This window comes from Papaver somniferum, chromosome 5 (genome assembly GCF_003573695.1).
Source record: "Papaver somniferum cultivar HN1 chromosome 5, ASM357369v1, whole genome shotgun sequence".
Taxonomy (NCBI): Eukaryota; Viridiplantae; Streptophyta; class Magnoliopsida; order Ranunculales; family Papaveraceae; genus Papaver; species Papaver somniferum.
In genome coordinates this window covers 131,631,975-131,658,699 of record NC_039362.1, presented here as the reverse complement: position 1 = coordinate 131,658,699, position 26,725 = coordinate 131,631,975, and the positions used below count along the sequence as shown (strand labels likewise).

The 26,725-nt window shown below is 35.3% G+C and overlaps 1 protein-coding gene and 1 long non-coding RNA gene across 4 annotated transcripts; one reads left to right on the top strand and one right to left on the bottom strand.

The window, feature by feature from the left end:
* Positions 1-7,594: 7,594 nt before the first annotated feature.
* Positions 7,595-8,773, top strand: LOC113279609. The gene is made up of 2 exons (XM_026528290.1): positions 7,595-7,682; positions 7,935-8,773. The coding sequence occupies exons 1-2, from the start codon at positions 7,595-7,597 to the stop codon at positions 8,771-8,773; spliced, it is 927 nt and encodes a 308-aa protein (XP_026384075.1).
* Positions 8,774-17,752: 8,979 nt separating this feature from the next.
* On the bottom strand, positions 17,753-23,929 carry LOC113282735. Of its 3 annotated transcripts, XR_003327140.1 has the most exons (5): positions 23,657-23,929; positions 19,767-23,341; positions 18,596-18,982; positions 18,291-18,358; positions 17,753-18,163 (listed from the first exon to the last, which is right to left on the bottom strand). It is a non-coding gene; the product is annotated as an uncharacterized LOC113282735 (long non-coding RNA). The 3 variants fall into 3 exon arrangements; XR_003327139.1 differs by having other exon boundaries at positions 18,596-23,341; positions 23,664-23,929; XR_003327138.1 differs by having other exon boundaries at positions 18,596-23,341; positions 23,657-23,926.
* Positions 23,930-26,725: the final 2,796 nt, after the last annotated feature.

Here is a 26,725-nt window from a genome sequence, read left to right as displayed (position 1 = left end):
AATATGTTTGCATCTCCTTCCAGGGAGAATTGATATCGAAATATCATTATGTTGTCATCCTTATGCAAAACAAAAGAATAACAACAACCAACCTTTACCAGAGAAAGGTTGAAAACTGGACGCACAAGGTACTAATGTACCTTGACAATCCCTATGGATTTCCTTATATTCTCGAAAGTTTCTCTATCTAAGGGTTTGGTCAGAATATCATCCAGATGACAGTCAGATGGAACATACAATTTGATAACACCATTCTCATATAACTCTCTAATAAAGTGATATCTGATATCTATGTGTTTAGTACGAGAATGTTCAACTGGGTTTTCAGTCAATCGAATAGCACTTGAGTTATCACATAGTATGTTCATGGTTGAAATATTTATTCCATAGTCAATGAGCATTTGTTTCATCCACAATAGTAGGGTACAACATGTACCAGCAGCAATATATTCTGCTTCATAGGTTGACAAGGACTGTGAATTCTGTTTCTTGCTATGCCAAGCTTCAAGGTTTTGACCAACATGGAAACAACCACCAGAGGTGATTTTATGATCATCTACACATCCTGCAGAATCAACGTCTGAATAGGCAACAAGACTGTTGTTTGTATCCATAGAGTATGAAAGACCATAATCTATTGTACCATTGACGTATCTAATGATCCGTTTTACAGCTTTGAGGTGTGATTCTCTAGGATCTGCTTGAAATCTAGCACAACATCCCACACTAAAAGCAATGTCTAGTCTTGTTGCAGTTAGATATAGCAAGCTCCTTATCATAGATCTGTATAGTTATTGATCAACTGATGTTTCTCCTGGATTTGATTGAAGTTTTCCAGTAGTTGGCATTGAAGTTGCCATAGGTTGTGCATCTCTTAGTTCGAATTTTACAACTAAATTCCTTGCATATTTTTCTTGAGAAAGAAGAATATTGTCCTTTTGTTGGTATTTGCAAGCCAAGAAAATATGATAAATCTCCAACATTACTCATTTCGAATTCTCCACTCATAAGGTTCAGAAATTCATCTGTTAGAGTCTTTGAGGTGGATCCACAGATAATGTCATCTACATATATTTGTGCTACAAGTACATTTTTTCCACTCCACTTGGTGAAAAGTGTCTTATCAGCACCACCTCTAGAGAATCCCTTTTGGAGTAAGAAGGATGTCAGTTTATCATACCAAGCTCTTGGAGCTTGTTTTAGACCATACAAGGCCTTCTTAAGTTTAAAGACATAATTTGGGAATAATGGATCTTCAAATCCTTTAGGTTGAGCAACAAAAACTTCTTCTTTTAATTCCCCATTCAGAAATGCAGATTTAATATCCATTTGAAAAAAATTTATCTTAAGATAACAAGCATAGGAAAGTAATAGTCTTATTGATTCTAAACGAGCAACATGAGCAAAAGTTTCATCAAAATCAATACCTTCTATTTGAGAATATCCTTGAGCAACGAGCCTAGATTTATTTCTGACAATCGTTCCAAAGTCGTCTGATTTGTTCTTGTAGATCCACTTTGTTCCAATGATGTTTACTCCTGGTGGCTTAGGAACAAGTTCCCGTACTTCTTGTATTTCAAACTGATAGAGTTCCTCGTGCATTGAGTTTACCCAAGCAGGTTCACTGAGTGCTTCCTCAACATTTTTCGGCTCTATTGAAGAAAGAAAACATGAATAGTAACAGACATTCTGAAGTTCTCTTCGAGTCATAACTCTAGCATTGGCATCTCCAATAATGTCTTCAGACGAGTGTCTTTGATGTACCCATTTAACGAGTTTTTGGAAAATATTTTCGGTATCATTGGGTTGTTCAACAATACTTTCATTATTATACATATCATCGGTGTCACTAATTAAAGGAACAACAGATGGTTCGGCTTCAGTCTGTTTTTCTTTAATAACAGTTTCAGAGGGAGGAAGCTCTGCTGCAGTGTGATTGTCTTGGCAAAAATTGCTAATGTCATCAATGACCACATTAATTGATTCCATCATGAATTTGGTTCTAAGATTGTATACCCTGAAGGCACGACTGTCAGAAGCATACCCAAGAAAAATTCCTTCATCACTTTTGGAATCAAATTTTCCTCTATGTTCTCTGTCTTTGAAAATATAGCATTTGCTTCCGAAGACCCTTAAATAGCTTAGATTGGGTTTTCTTCCATACCATAATTCATATGGGTATTTAGAGTTTTTGATCTTAAATAGACCTTGTTTATAATATAACAAGATGTAAATACAACTCTCCCCCAAAAGGTTAATGGTAGGTTTTTATTATGAAGCATTACTCTTGTCATTTCTTGAATATTTCTATTCTTTCTCTCAGCTACTCCATTTGCCTGAGGTGTAATAGGTGCAGAGAATTGATGACTTATTCTAAGACTATTACAGTATTCATATACTTTCGTATCCTTGAATTTTGTACCACGATCTCTTCTTATCTTCTTAAGCTTACGACCTTGTTCATTTTTAATTCTATTCACAATGATTTTGAACTCCTCAAGAGTGTCATTTTTTTGCTTCAGAAAAGCAACCCATGTGAACTGAGTATAATCATCTACCATCACTAAAGCATACTTATTCCCTCCAACAGATGCTTTTTGGATTGGGCCGAATAGATCCATATGTATAAGATCGAGAGGAGCACGAGCGGCTATATCTCGAGAAAGTTTGTGTGGAATTTTTCCTTGCTTACCCTTTTGGCATGCACCACAAACACCTTCTACTTTAGTGTTAATTTTTGGAACGCCTTTGACAAGTTCACGGTTAATGAGCTTACCTAGCATTCGGTAGTTGATATGACCAAAGCGTTCATGCCACAAATGAGTTGACTCAACCTTAGTCAAGTTATAGTATAAATTGGATTGTATATCAAGGAGATAACAATTATTTATACTTCTTCGTCCTCGAAAAATTACTTTTCCGGACTTATCTTCAATATCACATCCTCTCATATTGAGGATAACTTTGTGACCTTTATCACAAATTTGACTGACATACAAAAGAGTAGATTTCATTCCTTTAACATAAACAACATCACGGATTTCGGGAATACCTAGAAGTTTGATAATACCCTTTTTGCTAATAAGACAGTTGCTTCCATCTCCAAAGGTCACAGATCCTCCTTTGTAGTTTTCAGTTTTTGTGAACCAAGAAAGATCACCTGTCATATGTCTACTACATCCACTATCTAGAAACCATTGAAATAATGAGGTTGTTTTAAGTGCAAAAGCTCCAAGACATTGTTCACCATATTTACGATGGTTTGTTAAGTTTCTAAAGAGTTTCTTAACACGGTAAATCATACATTGTGTAAAACAAATCTTCTGAATTAAACAATTCCATCCTTTTTGACAACGGTTCCTGATCTGACTCTTTTTAGACTGTTTAAGATGTCTGGATGAAAGAATTGAGCATTCTTGAGAATCTATTGATTTAAACTCTTCGGATTTTTTTACCAGTTTTCTATCAATCATGATATTACCGATCTCATCAGTATATGACTGGTTCTGTTCAATCCTTTTATCTAACATTTAACAAGAGCAGAGGGATATTCTTCAGAGTCCTTTTTCAGACCATATAAAATCTTTAAAACGTTAATCGAATCGTTCATATGATTCAATTTCTTATAGGTTGGATCGCACCAAACACAGATTGTTAGATCTTTTCGTGTTTGCTTGCTCGGATACCAATTGAAAAGGCGAGGGTACCCAAATATACCTCAAGTTAAAACTTTTCCTACCTATAAGTCCTTTCTACGAAAGTGATTGTCTATGGACTGAGTCGAGACAATGCAACTAATTGGTTCACACTCCGTGTGATCGTCTATGGATACGAGATCGAGACAATACAACAACGAAGTATGTTTACTTGATAAAAAGGTTCGGACTTAACCAAACAAAATAGGATTGCTTATCAAGTAAATAGGAATTAACATTTGTGTAATTTACTTTAATTATAATAAAAAAATTATAATGCTGAAATATAAAGTAAATGACACATCAAGATTTTGTTAACGAGGAAACCGCAAATGCAGAAAATCCCCGGGACCTTGTTCAGAATTGAATACTCTCAGGATTAAGCCGCTACACAAAATTAAACCAACTTCGTATAGTTGAGACCAAGCAACTAAACCTATAGTTCACCTAGTTCCGTCTGTATTCCCACGCCTCCAACTTATGAATAAGTCACGTACTTGGAACAATTCCTTTGGTTCGTATTCCAAACAGTAAAGGAACAACAAATCTGTTTGGTATCAACTCTATTCAACCAAGTGATGTGAGTCGGACAAAGGCTCTTCTGTTTATCTTAACATAAACTCCTTCGTCAGGTTCCTAGATCTATCTTATGTTCAATCACCAAAGGTAATTGTTAATATTTTGCAATCAATACTTTTAATCACAAAGAATTGTATTGATGCCAATCTACACAACTAATCAATCCAATCTACCACAAGGATAAACTGATTATTGTTGGATCCTCTTATACCGAAACAAGTATTGTGCACACCAAAGATTATGAACCCCAAATCAGAAATCTTTAATATCTTCTTTTTCTTCAAATCTTCTTAGATCTTCAATAAACACCTGCACACAACAACTTGAATCTCTTGTGATCAATCACGCACAGAATGGAGTCTGTTAACAATGGATTATCACAAGATCGTCTTTAGCACTAACAACAATCTAAAGATCCATGTCGAAACTTCGATCTAGTTTGATTGAATCTTATATCGGAAGAGAAGATTCTCAAGCATAAACAAACTAGGTGCAATCAAAGTTCAACCACACCGTTAGTCAATCAAATCAATCGCAAACACAAGATAAACCGCAATTATCTAGTTTCCCACCAATGGTACTAATAGAGCTTCTCAATCCCAAAGAAAATTTTAAACTGAACGGTCGTAAGAGATTTCGACTAATTAGGTTATTCTCCTCTCCGAATAGGCGGATTCATCAGTAACAACACAACCGAGGAAGTTTGCTGTCACGAAGGATTAGTTTGCTAGAAATGCAAACTTCAAGTATTTATAGACAAAGAAGTTTGGACACCAAGGAATTTCCAAAACCGAAAATATTTTCAAGATATGTAATATAATTCCAAATTCGGTTTCCATAATTCCTGGAAATGCTTTGTCCAAAATAATGACCGAAAATCTGTTTGGAAAATCTTTAACTAGTAAATGCATATTAGCTAATTCTCATTTTCTTAAAATAAAATTAAAACCTTAATTAAAAGATTCTTAACTTATTTATGTTTCGATCCTGGATTTTCTTCCTTTATCTATTAAGGAATAACTTTGAACAATTAAAGATAAACATTACTGCCTGTGTTCAAAGTGTGTCGACATCCTTACTTTGTAAGTTCTCTTTCATACTTACAACCTTGAAAACGATTTTCCACACTTCCAATCAAGTTTATAATTGGTTCATCTCTCTTTCAAGAACTATGTGATTGATTAAAAACACTCAATCACAAATCATGGGTTTAACGGTTCTACCAAAACAAGTTTCGTTTCTACCTCCATGTGAGTATTGTGCATAGTCACACTAGCTTTCCAAAATTCGGTTGACTAGGTACTAGGGTCTGTTCCACACATATATATGGTATCTAACTTATATGTGTTGCACATGTCCATAGGATCGGTTCCCCTTTATGCTACAAAATTGTTGCACCTCATACAAGGATCGATTCCCCTTTGTGATGTGTTGCACCTCTTACTAGGATCGGTTCCCCTTTACCCTGATTTGGTCATACACAAATCACAAACGCGATCATACCATCTCAGGTGATTACTTAAGATCGGTTTCACTAATAAAAGTCATACCAATACATAAGTCATGCCTTTGTGAATAGTTTTACCAAGAACACAAACAAATCATGATCGATTATAATAAATCACACATATTGGTTGTTTACGAGATATGCAATGAATAACAATACCAATAACGCATGGCGATTTCCTTTTCGATTCATAAACAAGTGTATGAACTTACTTCCTTAAAACACATGTAAAACATTGTTTCCTAAGATGAAATCCTCACCTCATACCCATACATAATCACAATAGCATTTAAACGATTATGTCGATGTCTTATCTACAAAGTTTAATGGTTAAGCAATAAACCTCGTATTGTATTCCTTAATACTATGTCTATCTAGAGTGTTCATGCTTCGCAGTTTTGTTTTCAATATGCACGACTTGAAAGATATGTTAGGGAATGAAACAGTTCAAGTCAAATATCACTAACCTCAAGTGGAAGGATGATGTTGTCGTTGTAGCTTCTTACTTCTTCACTTCTTCAAGTCTTCGCAATACTTGTAATGTCTCATATCCTAATACTTTCAAGCTAACTTATACGAAGTTGACTCTAGTACATAATCAAGCGACTCTTAAATGAGTTTTAGTTCACTAAAATATGACAACCAAACTTGACATACCAACGCTTGGTGTGTTCAACCGAGCTATGCTCTAACACACTCCCCCTTACATAATGATCCGAAAATCATATGTATTTGTAGTGTGAACTACGCATTAATTATCCCCCTTTTTGTCAATAAAATTGGCAAAGGTACGAAAACTAGTGGGATCCTAATGAAATTTCCATAGAGACATTTCATGACCAAAATAAAGCACATGCCAACTTATTAGATGCAATCATATAGACGAAGCTAAATGCTTTCATCAAGGAGTTTATAAAGATACAAGATAACTCCTATAATATTCCACAGCCGTACTCCCCACAAAGATCTGGCAATTAAGCACAAGTTCAATTAAGAACTCTCCCCCATAAATGTCATTCGCGAAAGAACAACAAGATCAACTTTACATTCACAAGAAAAGAAGGATTTCTTTGGACATAAAAATCACATACAAATACGAATTTGAATCCAAAAATACTCAATTAAATTAACCACAAGAAAACCCATGATTAATTTAATCGGAAATGCTCAACATAAGAGAACTTACGGAACCGCACAATATGTACATAAAAAATATGGATCAGGGAAGATCAATACTGCAGAATAGACAAGGATTCGTCCAATTTCATCACTATTTGCACAATGACATACAATAGACAAAATCCTTGTAAACAAAAGTTTTATCCTTTCTTCCATCAAAATATGATATAAAAGGCTTTAACTTTTGTAATGTCAAAAGTTCATTCATTCTTTTATCAATACATGCATATCGACATACGAAAGACTTAACTTTTGACAAAGTATGGGACAATCATAGTTCACGGACGCAAACACACGTATTCCATAACATATTGCAATATATAAAATCATAAAAATTAATACTGCAAAAATCATCTTCCAAACAATTTTAGAATCTAATAAATAAACCTAAAACAATGAAGATGAAAACATTGGACATAATTCTACCATTTGGTCAAGTTTAAAATGGGATTGGAATGTATTACAAGACAAGATTAAATGGTGTGTTGGAAATGGTCAAAGCATATCAGTATGGAATGATGCTTGGGCTGGAGATAGTCCATTAATCCTCAAAACTGAGTTCAATTCTTATGTGAAGAATAATCTGCATATGAAAGTGGCAAATCTTATTTACAACAACAGATGGGAGGTGCCAATGGAGATGCAACAACTTCTGAATGCTAACAATTTTCCTGACATGGGGATAGGGAATGGTCAGCTAATCTGTACTGGCAATTTACAAGGTAAATTCACAACAAACTCAGCCATTGCTATTTTAAGGCACAAAGAACCAGAACTGCATTGCTACAAATATATATGGAATTCCTTCCTACATCCTAGCATAGATGGTAATGTTTGGAAATTACTTCATGGAGTGTTTGTAGATGACACAGTCATGGTAAAAAGAGGATATGAATTAGCTTCCAGATGTTGTGTATGTGAGGAAATCCAAGACATTATGAATCACTTGTTATGACACTGTTCTTTTAGTGTAGAAATTTGGAGCTGGCTCTGCAATATCTTTGAAGTTGGTCTTCCTCATTCTTTTGATAATATCTGGAACTATTCAAAGAATAAAAGTCCTCTCATGAAAGAAGTTTGGATTACTGTTGCTTGCTCTGTTATCAAGGAACTATGGTTTCAAAAGAATAAAAAATATTTTGAGGTCAACCCAAATATTCAGCATTTCAAGCAAAAAATAATAAAAATGGTATCTGAAGGAGGACTGAGAATGAAGGGCACTAAATGGAATCAGAATTATGATCTTCAAATAATTGATTTCTTCAATTTGGGTTTCAGACAAAGCAAATTTCAGTGCATTAAAAGTTTCTACTGGATTCCTCCACAAATAGGTTTTACTCTCTTTTGTCGTGATGGAGCATCAGTGGGTAATCCAAGAGCAGCAGGATTTGGTATTGTTGTAAGGAATCATCTGTGTCAGGTGGTTGGGGTTATGGATGGAGGTATTGGTATTGCTACCAATTATATTGCAGAAACTTATGATGTGGTATGTGCAGCTGAATTGGGTGTTGAATGGGGTGAAAAGCATATAATTATCAGTTCAGATTCTAAAACTGTCATATCAGAATTTGCCAGGAATAAAGTTCCTTGGTTCATTAGAATGATATGGTTGAAAGCAATGAAGAAAATCTCCTCAATTCAGTTTAATCATAGCTTCAGAGAAGGAAATTTCTCAGCTGACACAGTAGGAAAGAAGGCAGCCAAGCTTATTGCAGGTGAAAGGAAGATTTTCATTGGTAGACCTAAATTTCGTACTAAAATTGAAATGTCAAGAACTGTGTATTACAGATTTTGTTTAAAAGATGGGCTGTAGTTTAGTTGTTTTATGTTTCTGGGCCTATTAAGTTGGCCTCCTTTTGTTGCTTTTTCTGGGCCTATATAGTTGGCCTTCTTTTCTTTTCCTTATTTTTGTAACCTCCAATTTTTGGTTCTCTTCTTTTTAATAATATCTATGACTTAGAAAAAAAAAACATTGGACATAGCTATGTGTAATCACAATAATGGCTATTCCAAAAACTAGTTATTCTTCTTAAAACACAAGAAATAAAATTCTCATAAGAAGATTTACTAGGCAAAATCAACTCTTAGAGAATATGATTCGAAAAAAATATTAAACATAGCTAGCAATTAAAGATTGAAAAAGGATGAGTTCATCAGTTGCTTTCTTCAGTTCGTTTTTCAGAAAATCAAGATTCCTTGTTGCAATTCCAAGTTGTTCACGTACGACCTCAAAATCTCGAAGAAGATTTCCAACCAATTGTGATGACATCTGAACTGGTAGTTTGTTTTCATGATCAACAGCGTGATAGCAGGTTATGAAAATAGGGTTCTCGGGAAACTCGATAGGCTTGCTCTTCTCAACATTGTCTTCCTTGTTGCTTCTATCCATTGTGCACACAGAAATCAGGTGAACCTTTTTGACATTACGGAACGTGTATGTACCAAAACTGAGTATGATACATACATATATATATATGTATGTATCATACTCAGTTTCTTAGAAAACCCTAGGAATACTCGTATACCTTCCGTGTGGGTCAGGTGTACGTGCACTTATAGTTACATCCTTGGTACTAGACCAAAAGAATAATGGAGCTAAAATTAGAAGAGGTCTTGAAAAACTCAAGAATCATTCTAAACAAGGGATGACCTTCTTAGTTCAAGGGAACATAAGAGGATTATTGAAAATCAAGGCAATCAACAAGAAATTATTCTCAAGAGAGAATGATCAAAAAATATTTCATCATGTAAAGTACTGGAGCAGGGCTCAACAGTTTAATGATCATCGATTTGTAAACAAAAAGAAATATAACAACAACTACTTTCTCAAGACACACAGGTTTCTTGAGAATTATAAGCATCCTTCCATATTACAAGAAGGATGCTACATTGAGTAGTCATGTTGTATTTTGATGAGCTTTTTGCTCATCAAGAATATTGACTTCTTCTCTCTTTCCTTCTTGAAGATTTTTAGAAAAATCATTAGGATTAGTATAAAGGGATTTAACCATAGGAGAACAAGGAATACCTGAACCTGCTGCTTTCCTTGCCTTTTTGATGCTCCTTTTGAGTCTGTTTATGCTGATCTTGAGCTCCGAGACTCGATTATTGATATGAATGAAATCTGGAGCAGACACCTCGGGTTCACTATCTTCTTTAGAAGGAGACAAGGAATTTGGCTTTTCTTTCCTTCTCTTATGCCTTTTTCTCTTCTCAGAGTAATTTAAAGAGTCAGTTGTCCATCTATCATTCTTCCTTCTACAACTGTAGGCATTTTGTGTCTTAAAATCATAATCTAGAGATGACCCATCACAACATTTTTCTTGATTGCAGACACTGCCTTTTACTCCAGCAATATGAGAGATAGGTTTAATTACTTCTTTAGACATCCATGCAAGAATGTTATGAAGTTTCTCATTCCTCAGTTGAAAACGACATCTTCGTTCAAGATGTCCTTTATTTCCGCAATAATAGCAATTAAAGGATTTGTTCTTGAATGTTCTTATATGAGTAAAATTTGAAGAAGTACAATCCTTGTTCCTAAGACTGTTGACTGCTTGAAAATTTTTTTCACATGAAGAGTTATTAGCATGAAGGAAATTAGTCTTACCAGTACTTGGAGCGTCTATTCCCTTATAGCCCAGACCACGTGTATCACGATGTTCTTTACATGCTCCAAGCATAGAAGATAATTTTGTAGAGCCAGTATTAAATCTTTTCAGATTTTTTTCCAGTGATTTTACCTTATTAAGAGCAGCAACAAGATTAGTCTCCAACGATTTTTCTCTGGCGAGGAGACTGAGTTCCCTGTCATTAAAACATTTTTGTTGAGAGTCATATCTTGCTTCAGATTCCGCAAGTCTTTCTTTCAACACAAACAGATTTTGAAGAAGTTTGTCACACTCGGACCTTTTTGAGCGTAAGTCTTTGTCTCGATCTTTAACAGTAGATTGTAACAGTTTATATCCACAATCATAACCTTTAAAGAGTTTTCTCATCTTTCTGTTTTCTTGACAGAAAGGTGCCAAATATTCTCAAGCAAGTTGTTGACTTTTTTTCTTTCAAATCATGGTCAAACAACGTGATATATTGAGAGACTTCATCATCAACAATCTGTCATTCTTCTGAATCGCTCTTATCTGAAAGATCATCCAACTGTTCATCAAGACACTTTTTCTAGTTGAAGTCAGATTCAACCACATAAGTAGAAACAAGAGATTTCTTAGACGTCTCAGGATTTTGGCACATCTCAGGGGAATTCTGATTTGGTGTTGCGTCATCAGAGAGATTACTGTCCATATAGTCAGATCGCTACAAACACAGACTTGTAAGGTCTTTAAACATGTTTGCCTGCTCTGATACCAATTGAAAAAGCGGGGGTCTAACAACCACACCCAATATTTCGCTTAGCAATCTGTATGGACAAACTCCAATATACTTTTAAGAGAATCAACTAGACAGTCAGACTCAATCTTAACAAAAGTATATCGAAGAGTTATATCTCACTTTCACGATTCAATACTTACTCAAGCAAATAGAAATCTGCGAGTCTAATTGAATACAAGAGAAACTACTTGAACGGTACCAAATACCAATGTTCAAGGATCAATCAATTTCAATCAACAACCAAAAGTTGGATTTCCCAATTGATTGATTCAACGCACAACCTGTGATATTCCAATTATATAACAAAATATAATGCGGAAAAGAAATAACACAGACACCAGAAGTTTTGTTAACGAGGAAACCACAAATGCAGAAAACCCCCGGGACCTAGTCCAGATTGCATACACACTGTATTAAGCCGCTACAAACACTAGCCTACTACAAACTAACTTCGGTCTGGACTGTAGTTGAACCCCAATCAATCTCACACTGATCCAAGGTACAGTTGCGCTCCTTACGTATCTGATTCCAGCAGGATACTACGCACTTGATTCCCTTAGATGATCTCACCTACAACTAAGAGTTGCTGCGACCCAAAGTCGAAGACTTTAATAAACAAATCTGTATCACACAGAAAAGTCTACGGTAATAGATAAATATGTCTCCCACAGAAATACCTACGAGTTTTGTTCCGTCTTTTGATAAATCAAGGTGAACATGAACCAATTGATAACCTGGACTTATATTCCCGAAGAACAACCTAGAATTATCAATCACCTCACAATAATCTTAATCGACTAGCGAAAGAATATATTGCGGAATCACAAACGATGAGACAAAGGTGTTTGTGACTTCTTTTATATCTTGCCTATCGGAGAAATCAATCTCAAACCAATCTTACGATTATACTCAAATATGATATAAACAGCAAGATCAGATCATGCAACTACAGAGAAAATAGTTGGGTCTGGCTTCACAATCCAAATGAAGTCTTCAAGTTGTTAACCTACAGGGTCTCGGGAAGAAACTTAAGGTTAAAGGAGAATCGACTCTAGCTAATACAACTAGTATCACACAGAAGGTGTGGGGATTAGGTTTCCCAGTTTCTAGAGTTCTCCTTTATATAGACTTTCAAATCAGGGTTTGCAATCTAAGTTACCTTGATAACAAAGCATTCAATATTCACCGTTAGATGAAAACTTGATTAGATTCAAGCTAATATCTTTCAACCGTTAGATCGAACTTAGCTTGTTACAGACAAATGAAATGCAAGTTTATTTAGGTTTGTGTAACCGTACCCAAACATGTATACTTAGTTGGTTCAACAGTAGTTAACCAAATGGTTATCCATATGAGCACTTCCATATCGACCATATTCTTCTTTACCACAACTAGTTCAAATGACTCAAATGAACTAGTTAGAGAGTTGTTCAATTGCTTAAATCTTATAGAAGTATAAAAGACACAATTGAAGCAAAAACGATTTGATTCACTCGAATCAATTCACGAACTTTATAGCCACGGTTTGCAATTATGCATTCCTTAGTTTACATAAGTTTAAGTTCACGAATAATCGTTTTTAGAAAATAACCAACCCAAGTACGCGAACTGGTACACGGACTTAAGTACCCGGAATAAGTTTGTTTTCAGTTCACAAACTCCGGCATATTTTCAAGGGACGTGAACTTCCGATGGTGCGTGGACTTTAGTTCCAGTTTTCCTGAGCAGCAAAGTACGCATACTTTGGTTCAGGGAATAAGGACTTACACATATGTGTTACTACACAATGTTTATATCCTTCCAAGGTTATATATTCTAAACTCTCATTTCAATCAGTGGAACATTCTTAGAGGATGTTATATGATTGTTATTCACAAACCATTTTTCGTCAAAGCCATTTTCAAGTAATGGAAACTTAATATCACTTTCGTCATTAGTAAAGATGAACTTGACCAAAGCGAAAGCTTACCAACGCATATTTCGAGAAATAGATACGCGAGATAAACTCGGCTCGAAATAACAAATGTGTATAATCAAAGTCTATATATATAGCAATACGACTTTTGTCTCAAGATAGGAGATAGAGTAGATAGACTTTTGAGTGATAAATAAGTTCAAGTCTCCACATACAGTATAACTTCTATGAAACAATAGGCTTGGGACCAAGAAAAATTATTATTTTAAAGAAATATTATATTATTCATAATATAATAAATTATTATTTTATAGTTAAATAATATACTTGTAGGTTAAGTAAAATATCGACTAATTTAAAACTATTATATTATTGACTAATCGCAATACAAATACAAGCACTCCAAGTATTAATGACACTTCAAAATTACTTCTTGTTGCAATATAACAACGTGGCCCTGAGTACTTTGATTGCATTACAAATTTTGGAGATGAAATACAACTTGATTTGAATTTTAAAGAAAAACAAACCAATATTAAATCATATTATGGGAAAGTTTAATGTGTATGAAATTAACTTTTTATTTTTCTAGTAGCACTATTATTTTATATATTATTTGGGACCTAATAATCATTAAGGGGAGCTTTTGAAATGTATTATTTTATGATTTTATCGAATTTATTATTTTAGCACTAAGGGTCCGAGTCGGGACCAAGAAATTTTATTATTTTAACGAGAATATTATATTATCGAGTATTACTTTAAAGAAGTAATATTGTACCTTTTAGTCGATGAAGTTCCACAAGTTCCTTGAGTAGTTCTTCGTCTTTGTATAATGATCGTCATGGAGTCTTGAGCTCAACTACACTTTCTATCCTAATTCGAGACTTAGTTATAAATAGACTAGAAATCAAGACTTATAGTTTTGATCACTAACATTGACAAACATGCTTGAGATAGCAACGCATACGAGTTTGACCGAGCAGTGCTCTAACAGTAACAAATTACTGAATATAATACACGAGTCGTATTATTCATAAATTGGTAACGAAGGTATTTATCTGACATTGAAGCTCAAACACACGTATCAGATCAGTGACCGTTTGATGTCAAAATATCTATTAACTTGAGGGAAACACTCATTGAATTTGAATTCTCTTGAAGATCTTCTTGCATTTCCCTATACACTTACATGCCCGAGCGAAGAGAATCTCCAAATATTGAGGAGGTAATGTTCCTAATAGGGATGGAAAGATATAATATAATGATAATAGATGTATAATTTTCACTTGATTTGTTCACGTGCTACCCACTGGGAATTTTTTTCTTTTTCTAATCATATTTGTGATTTGGTGTGCGCGGGGCTTCCCCCGCCCCGTGAGGATGCATTTTTTATTTGGTTCGGCTGGGTGAATGTATTATATCGGCGGAGAAAAGATATGAAATTTACAGGGAGTTGGGGGAGTTGAGTGTATTTCAGTTTTTATCCGTTAGTCGTGGAGACTTCGAAGGAGTCTCTCAAAATCCTTGTTAGTCGTGGGAGAGTTTAGAAGAGTCTTCCAAACTTCCTAGAAAACCTCGTTAGTCGTGTGGGAGTTTAAAAGAAACTGGTAAAAACTAGAATGCTGGGGAGTTGGTTTGTTTTGGGAAGTTTTAGGGAGTTTACAATATTTTTGCCTCACTACAAATCTTTTGATTAGAGATTTTGGGAGACTCTCTCAAACTCCCTACACTGAAAACACCAAAATCTCTCAAATACCTATACTCTCTTATACTCCCTCAAAATCCCCAAGATTCAAAATACATTAAACTCCCCCCAACTCACCCGTGGACTAACCCCATATTATTTATTTTTTCCCCTTTATATATTAATTTGGTAAAAAAGAATCATAATATATTAGGTAACCGACTTCCATAAAATTTTAATTAAACACGGTAAGTTAAGTTTTTCTTTTTCATTAAATTAAGTTAAGATTTTTTTAAGCAAAGTTTTGTATTGGAAAATTTTCCGTGGTTTGACGGAAGTATTGTCCACCTTAGACGGTGTTACTGAAGTACATTTAAGTATTTGGTGTAAACACGGTGTAAGAAAATTAATTAGATCAAAACTCTTACCGAAGTGTTGTACACCCTCCTTTTTGTTGACGGCATTACTAACTGAGTGTTAAATACTTGATGTAAACAAATGTAATCCAATTTTTAATATCCGGACCAATAGAGTTATATGCCAAGTATCTCATCATAGCTTCTACATTAAAAACAACCTATTTCGGCTAATAGGAAGTGAGGGCTTCGTCACAATTCAACAAGAGAACTTATTGATTATAGTTTGTAAACTGATGATAAACATCCGAATAACACATTAAAATCTCATGATTTTAACAAACAAAAATACTAATTCTAAAACACGATTTTGTCTTATAGTAGTCATTTTGGGTGGTGATCGTGCTAGGCGTCTTTGTCTTTGGGAATTCATGTTGCCAGACAATTTATTGTACAGAACAAGGGATTGTGATGACATTGAGACATACATTCGTACCAGCAGATTCCGCTGAATGCTTCACTTTTTCCAACAAACAGTCCAACTATTAGTATCGCCACCAGGAAAATAACCCGCATAGTTTTTCACTTTTTCCTTCCATTTTATGGAAACAAGTTAAACACCAAGGATCTTATTTCTTCCTCTCTTTTGTTTTGATACTATCAAACGACCAATTTATAGGATTGAGCCGCGGATAGAATCGCCAAGGAAGCCAGAATAAAGAACCTTCAACATATGTCGACGAAGTTACAACAAAGAATCAATCAATCTAGCATTATTTCTATTGTTTTTGTTAGTTAATATATATAACCTTTTCATCAAAACAAAACAAAAAAAAAACCAATTTATAGGATTTGAATTCAACCCGTGACTACATATTGGCATTCATATGAGAGATCAAAAATATATTATTTCTTATTATAATCTAGAAATCGGATCAAAAACAATATTATGTCGTCGTAATAGCCAAAACATGGAGTGCTATCTCTATCTAAAGAGTGAGCCACGGGCCAAGCTCAGGCACTGCACTCCTTCTCAAGTGCGCTAGACACTCGATTTCTGATCAGGTTAAAACATTTACTGTAAGATTGATCATTATTAGGAAGAATTGATCTGAGGTCCTTCAACAAGTCGTATGATAGGAGAAACTACAGTATCTGACCCAAAATATGTCACTCGCACCTGCAACACTCCTGACCCACTCACTTTATCACCATTCGCCTTACTACCACTTTGACCCCCGGCGATCATATTCCTACTTTATCTTACTGAAGTTAGTCTTACCTCTCATCGTTTAACCAACAATCTTGCGGTCTCAGGCGCAAGCTTCATGCATGATCGGTATGGCATCACTTGTCTTCCCCTTTGACAATGCAACTAAATACTCTATCATCACAGTATAATCAAACTTTAGGTTATAGTTAGTTAAAAGTCAGATGGATTCTACTAAAACATTCAAAGATATGCATAGTCTTTAAGTTTTATCTTTTATAGTTCCAAGGTTGTTTTTCCAAGTGATTTGTTCATATATGAAAAGATATAACTTGTTTGCTCTGAAAATCTGATGTTGTCTCAGTGAAGTCTACATGTTCAGATGAAACATCTACCTTTAAAGTGCTGAGAGTGATTCCCATGACTTGCAGCTGCTAATTAAATATCGTATACCATTTTCTAACATGTGTCTGGATTGTGCAGTAAGCGCGGTACTAGTGATGCAGATACACGTTTAATGCCGCGAAAATGATATTTCAATCGGACCTTCAGGTATTTTTAAGTTCATTTGATTTTTGTAAAGAAGCCTTTGGCCCTCACAAGCACTTCAAGCTGGGTATTGAGGTTCTGGAAATATCAATTATAGAGAAGCCTTTAAAACTGATTTTTTGAAGAGGCACCTCGTAGGGAAATTCAGTCCAGCTAGAAATGGATTTCTGAATATACATACTGTTGTTATATACTCTCATTGCTACCATTATGATTCTAATAATCTAAAAAATCTCATAGTATCTGCCAGACTGCCACTTCGTGAAAAAGAAAAGAGCTTGTTGAAGCAGCATCCTGCCTCGCCCCTCTGAGTTTTTTCACCGCATGCACTACCAGAGGGAAAACAGCAATTTTTAAAGAAAAAAATCATGTCACCTAAAAATTGATCAAGGAGAAGCACGACAAGGGAAGGATACGTAAAATTTATCTTCATGAGGAATTGATGGTTGAAAAGTATTCTAGCTAGATTACCAGCCAGAACTCTAGCAGTTTGCTGCTGTGTCAGTAAGTTATGGTACAATTCAATCCTAATGACTCAACATTTCCTGTGATTCACAACATTCAAAACAAAAATAAAATATTTCTAGTCCTTGATCTACTCAAAGTATCGAGTACCATAGGCCAGACTACATTAGGCCCAATGTTAGAGACTAGAGTAGAGAGTGATCAAATACTGCTGTATCGTTATATGCTCTGAATTAATACTAATTATTATTATTATTATTATTTATTTTTCATACACAAACTGATTGAAGTTTTTTCTGTAAGTCTCCAAATTGAAGACTACGGGCTTTCAGTACTACATAAAAATAAAGAGGAATGTACACATGAAGATGAAAGCTAATGAATGTGTCTTGTGTATGGGTCTCGTGTATTTCTCTCACCCCGGATTTAGGTGGTATGTTGGAAGTGAATTTAGCATGAACACCACCACTGTTACCATGAGGCCGGATAACTTTTCCCGACAATGAGAACCATTTTCTCCACCTTAACTTGTAAATGTAAGCCATCCTCTTACCAGCAAACCATTGTACTTCCTCTTTTGTGTTCACTCCTTAAATCTGAACCAATGATGTGTTTGATATTGGTTTGACTTTAACCTATAATCACCAAACAACATAACCAAATAAACCACCATAAAAATCAAATAGTAATAATCCAAAGACTTCATAACAGCTATTGGAACTCCAAATGATAACATAACGCTTCAAAAATTGCTTGGGTTACCTTCCTCAAGTTTAAACCAGCGATTAAATACAACACTAGGGGGTAACGCTATGTGACTATGCAAGCCCCTGCAGCAATCACATCATATATCACCAATGAGTATAAGAGGAAAGAGCAATAACACGGAACTAAACCTGGAATTCCCCTTGGAAAAACTCGAGTATGATGAAGAGAATTCAAAGAGAAAAGCGTACCATTTAAGACAACAAAACATTTCTCCAAGGAGAGGAAGGAGATAGTAAATTAAAAAACTAGTCGACAACATGTACTAGAATCACATGCATAGACATGACACAATATCTTACCTTACAATAGCATGCTCGTGCATTTCAAGGTTAGTTTGACCAACGTTCCTCAGATACATCGCACTGGATGGAGGCAAGCACCCTAGCTGCAAATAACCCACAGAAAAATATCACTTGTCTACAACAGTGAAGGTGAAGAACACAAGAAGAGATGAGACATATTGCACACAGGATTTTCACTTAAAGCAAAGAAATAGAAAATTCTACAGAGATAATTCGATCAGGATTCAGGAATGATGGAGAACATACACCCCTGGTATCAATACAAAAACTCGTTGACGAGAAACCAATGCTAACAAAAATAAAAAGACACAAACATAAAAGAATCTTGACTCCACAAAATCCCACTCAAACTAGAAAATGTTCCCACTATGCAAACTCCAAAACCTGAAAGATGAAAGAGAAGATAATTCAATGATCTGTGATTGTGAATTACATAATCAACTGAAATGGAGTAAACAGGTGAAACACAAAATCGGCTGTAAAAGACTAAAAAAGGCAAAAGATGAAGCCATCACTTCCTAAACAATAAATAGGTAAAGCGCCGCGGGTTTACAATGTTGAAAAAAACAACCAAATAGATCAGGCCTGCAAAGTTCCAACATAAGGGAGATAATCTATACCTTAAGTCGCATCAGATGGACACCTAAACTGTTTTACTAAACGTAAATCACAATAAGATACAGCGCAGAAAACAAACCCTAATCTATACTGGAGTATCATGCCCCCTTTGTCCCATAACAACCAAACCTAGCATCGCATCCCACTATCATAGATTACTGAACCCAGCTTATAATAAGGCCGGTTAACCTCTGGTACAACCTCAACTAAGTGCAGATAAAGAAACAACAATCCAAAAATCTTAAAGCAACTAAATCAGAAGAGTTGAAGCACAATTCATACAGTTTTCCGAAGTTAAGCCTGTATGTTGCCTTCATAAAAGAAGAAAAAAAAATGCTCGAGAATAATGTTACCTTTACATTTATAGTGTGCTGTTATGTCTAGTTCACTAGTTTTACAGAAATCCCCAATATATAAATTGAAAGGCGGATGTTGTGTGCTAAGCTGTATTATTTCAGTCGTGCATAAATTTTACAAGGTGCAAGGCAGATGTGGTGGGCGATAACCAAATATGATGCTGAAAATTTAAATAAATATAACAGTCGCAAACCTTAGAACACCTGATTAGGAACACGCTTTCCAATGGAAATAGATAAACCTGCACTAACATGTGCAGACACAAACAGAACGACCAAAGAATATGCAACTACAGAAAAATAAGCACAAACTAAACCAAACCTTTCCATCCATACACAAAATAACGTAAGGAATCAGCAAATATCTTGAAAAATAATAATTCATACACCCGATAACTTAAGCAAAAAAACAATGATTGAACAATACAACGACCAAATACGATGCTGGAAATTCAAGTGCATTCAACAGTCACAAACCTTAAAATACGTGAGCCAGAACACGATTTTCAATGAGAATGATGGATAAACCTGCACTAAGCCACTAACATGTGCAGACGCAAATAGAATGACCAAAGATAAAAGCTGCTACAGAAAAATAAGCCAAAACTCAACAAAACCTTTTGACCCATACACAATAACATAAGCATTACCTACCAATGAAGAAATCTTCGAAATCCACGGACAGAACCGTTAAAATTTCTAAATCTCCAAAATGGCAACACTTGATCTAGTGGAATTATCAACATACATTACGTGACCAAATATAAGCAGGGGGAAAAAATAAGCCAAACCTATCAATATCCATAACCAAAGCAGGCGAACGGTCAGCAAATTCCTGCAAAAGAAAATCCACATACAAGCAAGCTGAACATGAAATGTCAATCTATATAGATTACATGTATCCAAAGAGGTGCAGCTGAATGATTTACCTATATGCATTCCTAATATCCCTAGTGAAAAGAAATCTTTGAAATCCACGGACAAAACCGTTAAGATTTCTAGATCTCTAAAATGGCTAACACTTGGATGGAACCCTATTTGGTAACCAAACATACACTACATGACTAAATATAAGCAGGGGGGAAAGTGAAGCCAAACCTATCAATATCCATAACCAAAACTGAATGATTACCTATATGCATTCTTAATATCCCTAGTGAAAAGAAATCTTTTAAATCCACGGACAGATAGGATTTCTAGATCTCTAAAATGGCTGACACTTGGACGGAACCCTATCAAACATACACTGCGTGACTAAATATGAACAGGGGAAAAAGTTAAGCCAAACCTATCAATATCCATAACCAAAGCAAATGGTCAGCAAATTCCTGCAAAAGAAAATCCACATACAAGCAAGCTGAACATGAAATGTCAATCTATATAGATTACATGTATCGAAAGAGGTGCAGCAGAATGATTACCTATATGCATTCTTAATATCCCTAGTGAAAATAAATCTTTGAAATCCACGGACAGAACCGTTAAGATTTCTAGATCTCTAAAATGGCTAATACTTGGACGGAACCCTATTTGGTAACCAAACATACACTACATGATAAGCAGGGGGAAAGTGAAGCCAAACCTATCAATATCCATAACCAAAACTGAATGATTACCTATATGCATTCTTAATATCCCTAGTGAAAAGAATTCTTTAAAATCCACGGACAGATAAGATTTCTAGAATGGCTGACACGGATTCCTATCAAACATACACTACGTGACTAAATATGAGCAGGGGAAAAAGTTAAGCCAAGCCTATCAATATCCATAACCAATGCAGGCAAACGGTCAGCAAATTCCTGCAAAAGAAAATCCACATACAAGCAAGCTGAACATTAAATGTCAATCTATATAGATTACATGTATCCAAAGAGGTGCAGCTGAATGATTTACCTATATGCATTCCTAATATCCCTAGTGAAAAGAAATCTTTAAAATCCACGGACAAAACCGTTAAGATTTCTAGATCTCTAAAATGGCTGACACTTGGAAGGAACCCTATTTGGTAACCAAACATACACTACATGACTAAATATAAGCAGGGGGGAAAGTGAAGCCAAACCTATCAATATCCATAACCAAAACTGAATGATTACCTATATGCATTCTTAATATCCCTAGTGAAAAGATTTCTTTGAAATACACGGACAGATAAGATTTCTAGATTTCTAGAATGGCTGACACTTGGACGGAATCCTATCAAACATACACCACGTGACTACATATGAGCAGGGGAAAAAGTTAAGCCAAACCTATCAATATCCATAACCAAAGCAGGCAAACGGTCAGCAAATTCCTGCAAAAGAAAATCCACATACAAGCAAGCTGAACATGAAATGTCAATCTATATAGATTACATGTATCCAAAGAGGTATAGCTGAATGATTTACCTATATGCATTCCTAATATCCCTAGTGAAAAGAAATCTTTGAAATCCACGGACAAAACCGTTAAGATTTCTAGATCTCTAGAATGACTAACACTTGGATGGAACCCTATTTGGTAACCAAACATACACTACATGACTAAATATAAGCAGGGGGAAAAGTGAAGCCAAACCTATCAATATCCATAACCAAAACTGAATGATTACCTATATGCATTCTTTATATCCCTAGTGAAAAGAATTCTTTGAAATCCACGGACAGATAAGATTTCTAGATTTCTAGAATGGCTAACACTTGGACGGAATCCTATCAAACATACACTACGTGACTAAATATGAACAGGGGAAAAAGTTAAGCCAGACCTATCAATATCCATAACCAAAGCATGCAAATGGTCAGCAAATTCCTGCAAAAGAAAATCCACATACAAGCAAGCTGAACATGAAATGTCAATCTATATAGATTACATGTATCGAAAGAGGTGCAGCTGGATGATTACCTATATGCATTCTTAATATCCCTAGTGAAAAGAAATCTTTGAAATCCTCGGACAAAACCGTTAAGATTTCTAGATCTCTAAAATGGCTAACACTTGGATGGAACCCTATGTGGTAACCAAACATATACTACATGACTAAATATAAGCAGGGGGAAAAGTTAAGCCAAACCTATCACTACCCATAACCAAAGCAGGCAAATGGTCAGCAAATTCCTAGGAAAGAAAATCCACATACATGCAAGATGAATAAGGTATGTGAATGCAAAAGGATGACAACCCAATTATCACACGATTACATATATACACAAAATATTCTCTGCATGAATAAGGTATGTGAATGCAGCACATAAATGGTTTGTCTATATTGCAGTAAACATCAATACCCATACTTGAAGGAGTGAGCCAGGATATACAAGTAAAAACTAGTTCAGAATTTTCCAAAGTAATTACTTATCATACTAAATTAGAATGAAAGGATACTTAAACCATGCATCACCCTCCACTAGAGTACAAATGAGAAAATCGACGGCAGAAGAAGAGATGCCAACAACGGTGAGCTGGCAGTTGGGTGCATTTAGGTTTTCCAAAAGGTACAGTTAGCATATTTTGGTTTAACAATGTATACATGACTTCCTAGCACTAGTGATCAAAGCAAAACATAATTTCTTTCTACAAAAATGTATGTTGCAGCACCCGAGTTAGTGCCAAGCATTTTTAGGTTAACAAAGGTGTGGCAGTGTCTTTAACAGCTTCTGTTAGTGCCAAAACACTTTTAGGATGCTACCCTCTTCCACCACCAAAACACTTTTATCGACAAAGGAATGCAGAATCCATAGTTATATGTGAAGCAACTCAATCTTCTCTACCCGATCCAGAGAACCTGAAAACAAAACATTTTACAAGAAAGGTTAATACTTGAGACTAGTAAAAATGAAAAGAATTAACTGCTTGCCATTAAGTCATTTATCATTAAAATGATAATAATAGAATTGATTTGGGAAAAAGCCTCTTAACATGAGGAACCTAGTTCTGAAATTAGGAACCCTAATTTATCAATTTACTTAACTTGTTAGGTCTGTCATCAAACATGCAACCAAACAAATCTATCATCAAATTATAACAACTCAAAAAACAGATCAAACCATGAAACAACTTAAGCAGATTGAAATGAAAAAAAATAGAAGAAGGTACTTACTACTTACGACGAAATGAGAAAGATTAACTCATTAGTCCAAGGCGTACCAGAGTTACAACCAAAAAAGATAAAACTACAAGCCATGAGAGGATCAGCGTTATGGGTTTGATGAAGGTTGTCGATAATTTTGTTCTTTGTGGTGGTTTTAATGGAGAAGAACTGAATAAAATCAGTTGTGGTGGCGGCTACTGGTTTTACAAGAGAGAACTGGGGAAGAAAGAAGAAAGTAGTAGAAATAGTATGTTGGCGGTAATTCTAATGAGACTATAAACCTAAACTCAATGGCTGTGATCAAATTAGAAGAAATAGATGGCTATGTTTGATTCTCAGTTTTGGATAGAATCTTAACTGAAATGGAAACTCTCGGTTTTCTGAAACTGATAACTAAAAACAAAACTAGTGACAGAACTCCTAGGTGACCAACTTAAAGGAACAAAAAAACCACCCATATTAATTTTAACAAATTAAATCAGTTTCATTAAATAGTGACACAAAAAACCCAGCTCAAATAATAATTAGCAAATTTAATTTTTTTACTTTGAAAAAACCCAAACGTACCCTTCTTCATCTTCGTCTTCTCTCCTTTCTTTTTTCTTCTTTCTTTCTATCCTTCTCCCCACCACCATCACCACCAGCAGCGATACCAGATCTCACCAGCAGAAACTTTATGCTTCCCCGACCACACTAATCTTCGTATCTCACCACCACCACCACCTTCGTCTGCCTCCTTCAATTCCATCACCACCTTCGTTCCCTTAACCCTTAATTGTTGAAATTAGGGTTGCGATTTTAACTTCAGTTGAAGAACAGAGATGGGTTGGTGACGAATTGATGATTGAGATCGATTTTTCAAGGAAGGGATGATGGAGTGGTGACGTTTCTAACAAGGTCTAGGAATTAGATCTAGGAATTGATTCCATGGTGGAAATGAACTACCGATGACGATATGCTCGTGTTGGGAGAAACGGTGGATTTAGAATGATAATTTGAAGTTTTGAAGTATTAAAAAATCTTACCATTTCACTAATTTTTCAATTGAATTGGATACCAGATTTCGTTTTGTTTGACATTTCGTTGGTTTTTATTCTTGAGAATTTGATTTTGATTGTTACTGTAAGGATTTATTGACTTGGTAAAAATCTTATTTTTTTCTACTTTTGATTGTTACTATAAGGATTTATTGACTTGGTAAATTTAATTCCATTTACATGTTTGATGATGAATTAGATTTATTCTTGAAAATGTTATACCAAATAGTAGTGAGATTAACTTGCCAGGTGCAAGATTTTGTCCCTTGTTTGCTCTGTGTTGGTGGAAATGGGATATGAATATCACAGTTAGTCTTATGTTGCTTGTTGGTGGATTGATTTTTCTAATAGTAGATGAATTTTGAACTGAAGTTTGTCTAAGTACTTTAGTTTAAAATGTTGAGATCAATGAAGTGTGCATTACTGTCTCTTAGTGAGGTCCATTTTATGGGCTAACTTTTTAATTGAAGTCCATGCCAGTTAAAGAACTGGTTAAGGAAAGTGTACAAGTTGTTTGGTTGTGCAATTATTGAAAACTTAAGTTGTGTTTCCACAGTTAACTTAGCAGTTGACATTATGTGGTTTGTTAATGTTGAGCTGTCATGCATACATTTCAAAGTCATATTTTGCAGTTCAATCTGATAGTTATCATCTATGGTTAGAGTGGTTAGACTAGGTGCCCCTGTTGAACTTGAAAACTTGTATAAGTACCACAGTGTGGCCCTCTTTTGACTCCTGCACCGACACTTGTGTGCAGCGTAAGTGAAGGAGGCATCTCCCTAAAACATGCTCTTTTTAATTTCCGAGTACCTACTTGAGATGATTTGAGCATATGGAAAGAGAAAAGAAACTATTATATTCTTGTTGGCCAATATTCTTATATCTTATTACTGATATGTTGGAACTGCTTGTGTTTGATTCAGGGTGTCAGGTACTCAGTCAGACCCATCAAATTGATGTTAGAAAGGAGAGAAAGATGGAGACATTAAGGACTGCTCTTGGGATGAATAAAGTTGATGAAACTTCTTTACTACAGGAAGAAGGGAAACAGGAAACTGTTCTGGAAACAGTGGAATCTGATTCTGAAATTAGGTGAAGGAGAGGGTTCAAAAGAAGGTTTAATAGAGAAAAATAATGGCTAGAATTGAAATGGGAAGCAATTGCAGGTGGTGAATTGGATTGTGGAGCTGAGTAGAGTCAGCTAGGAGATGTTGCTGCCGCTGCTTTCAGATTGGCAGTGTGCAAGTGTAGCTGCTGGTATTGTTGATATGGTTATTGCAGTGATGGGTTTGATATGATTATTGTAGTGACAGGGTCTTGTGACGAGTTTCATTTGATGCTGCTAGTAAGCTCCGGTTGCAGCTGAAGTTAATATTATAGAGAAGGTGGTACTGGTGTTGGCTTTGAGTTGGTTCTCTATGAAGAATGGTTTGAGCTGATGCTTGAGAATGGTTTTTAAGTACAATTGCAGGTTGAGAGTGTAGAGAAGAACGGAGATGCCTATGTTGGTGGTGATTATGAACTGCAGCTGGTGATAATCAGAATCCATGGAGGAACTGGTGTTGCTCTGGTTGAATTAATATGGATATTGCAGGTCCAGTTGAAGATCAAACTGAGCCTGAGATGGAGCATTTGTGGTGTTCAGGTATGAGCTTGAACTGAAATGGAAGGCAGTAATGCAGTGGGTATGGGATTTGAAGTGAATTTGTAGTTGCAGGTGCAATGAAGTGCTGCAATACAATGAGGAATTGCCTGTAAACCTAGATGGAAAGATATACCAGGTGAAGCTGAGTAATGGGTCTTGAGACATAACTGGTGGTATTGTTGTTGAAGCGCAGAAGCCAATTATGGTTTCATCTTATTTATGATGAAACCAAAATCGGTTTCATCGTATTTGAACAATGTATTTCTATCCATGAAGATGTATAATACCTCTTAAAAAATTTCTTGCAGGTGATTTCTCACGAAACCAAGATGAAACCAAAATCGGTTTCATCTTATTTATGATGAAACCAAAATCAGTTTCATCGTATTTTTGGGA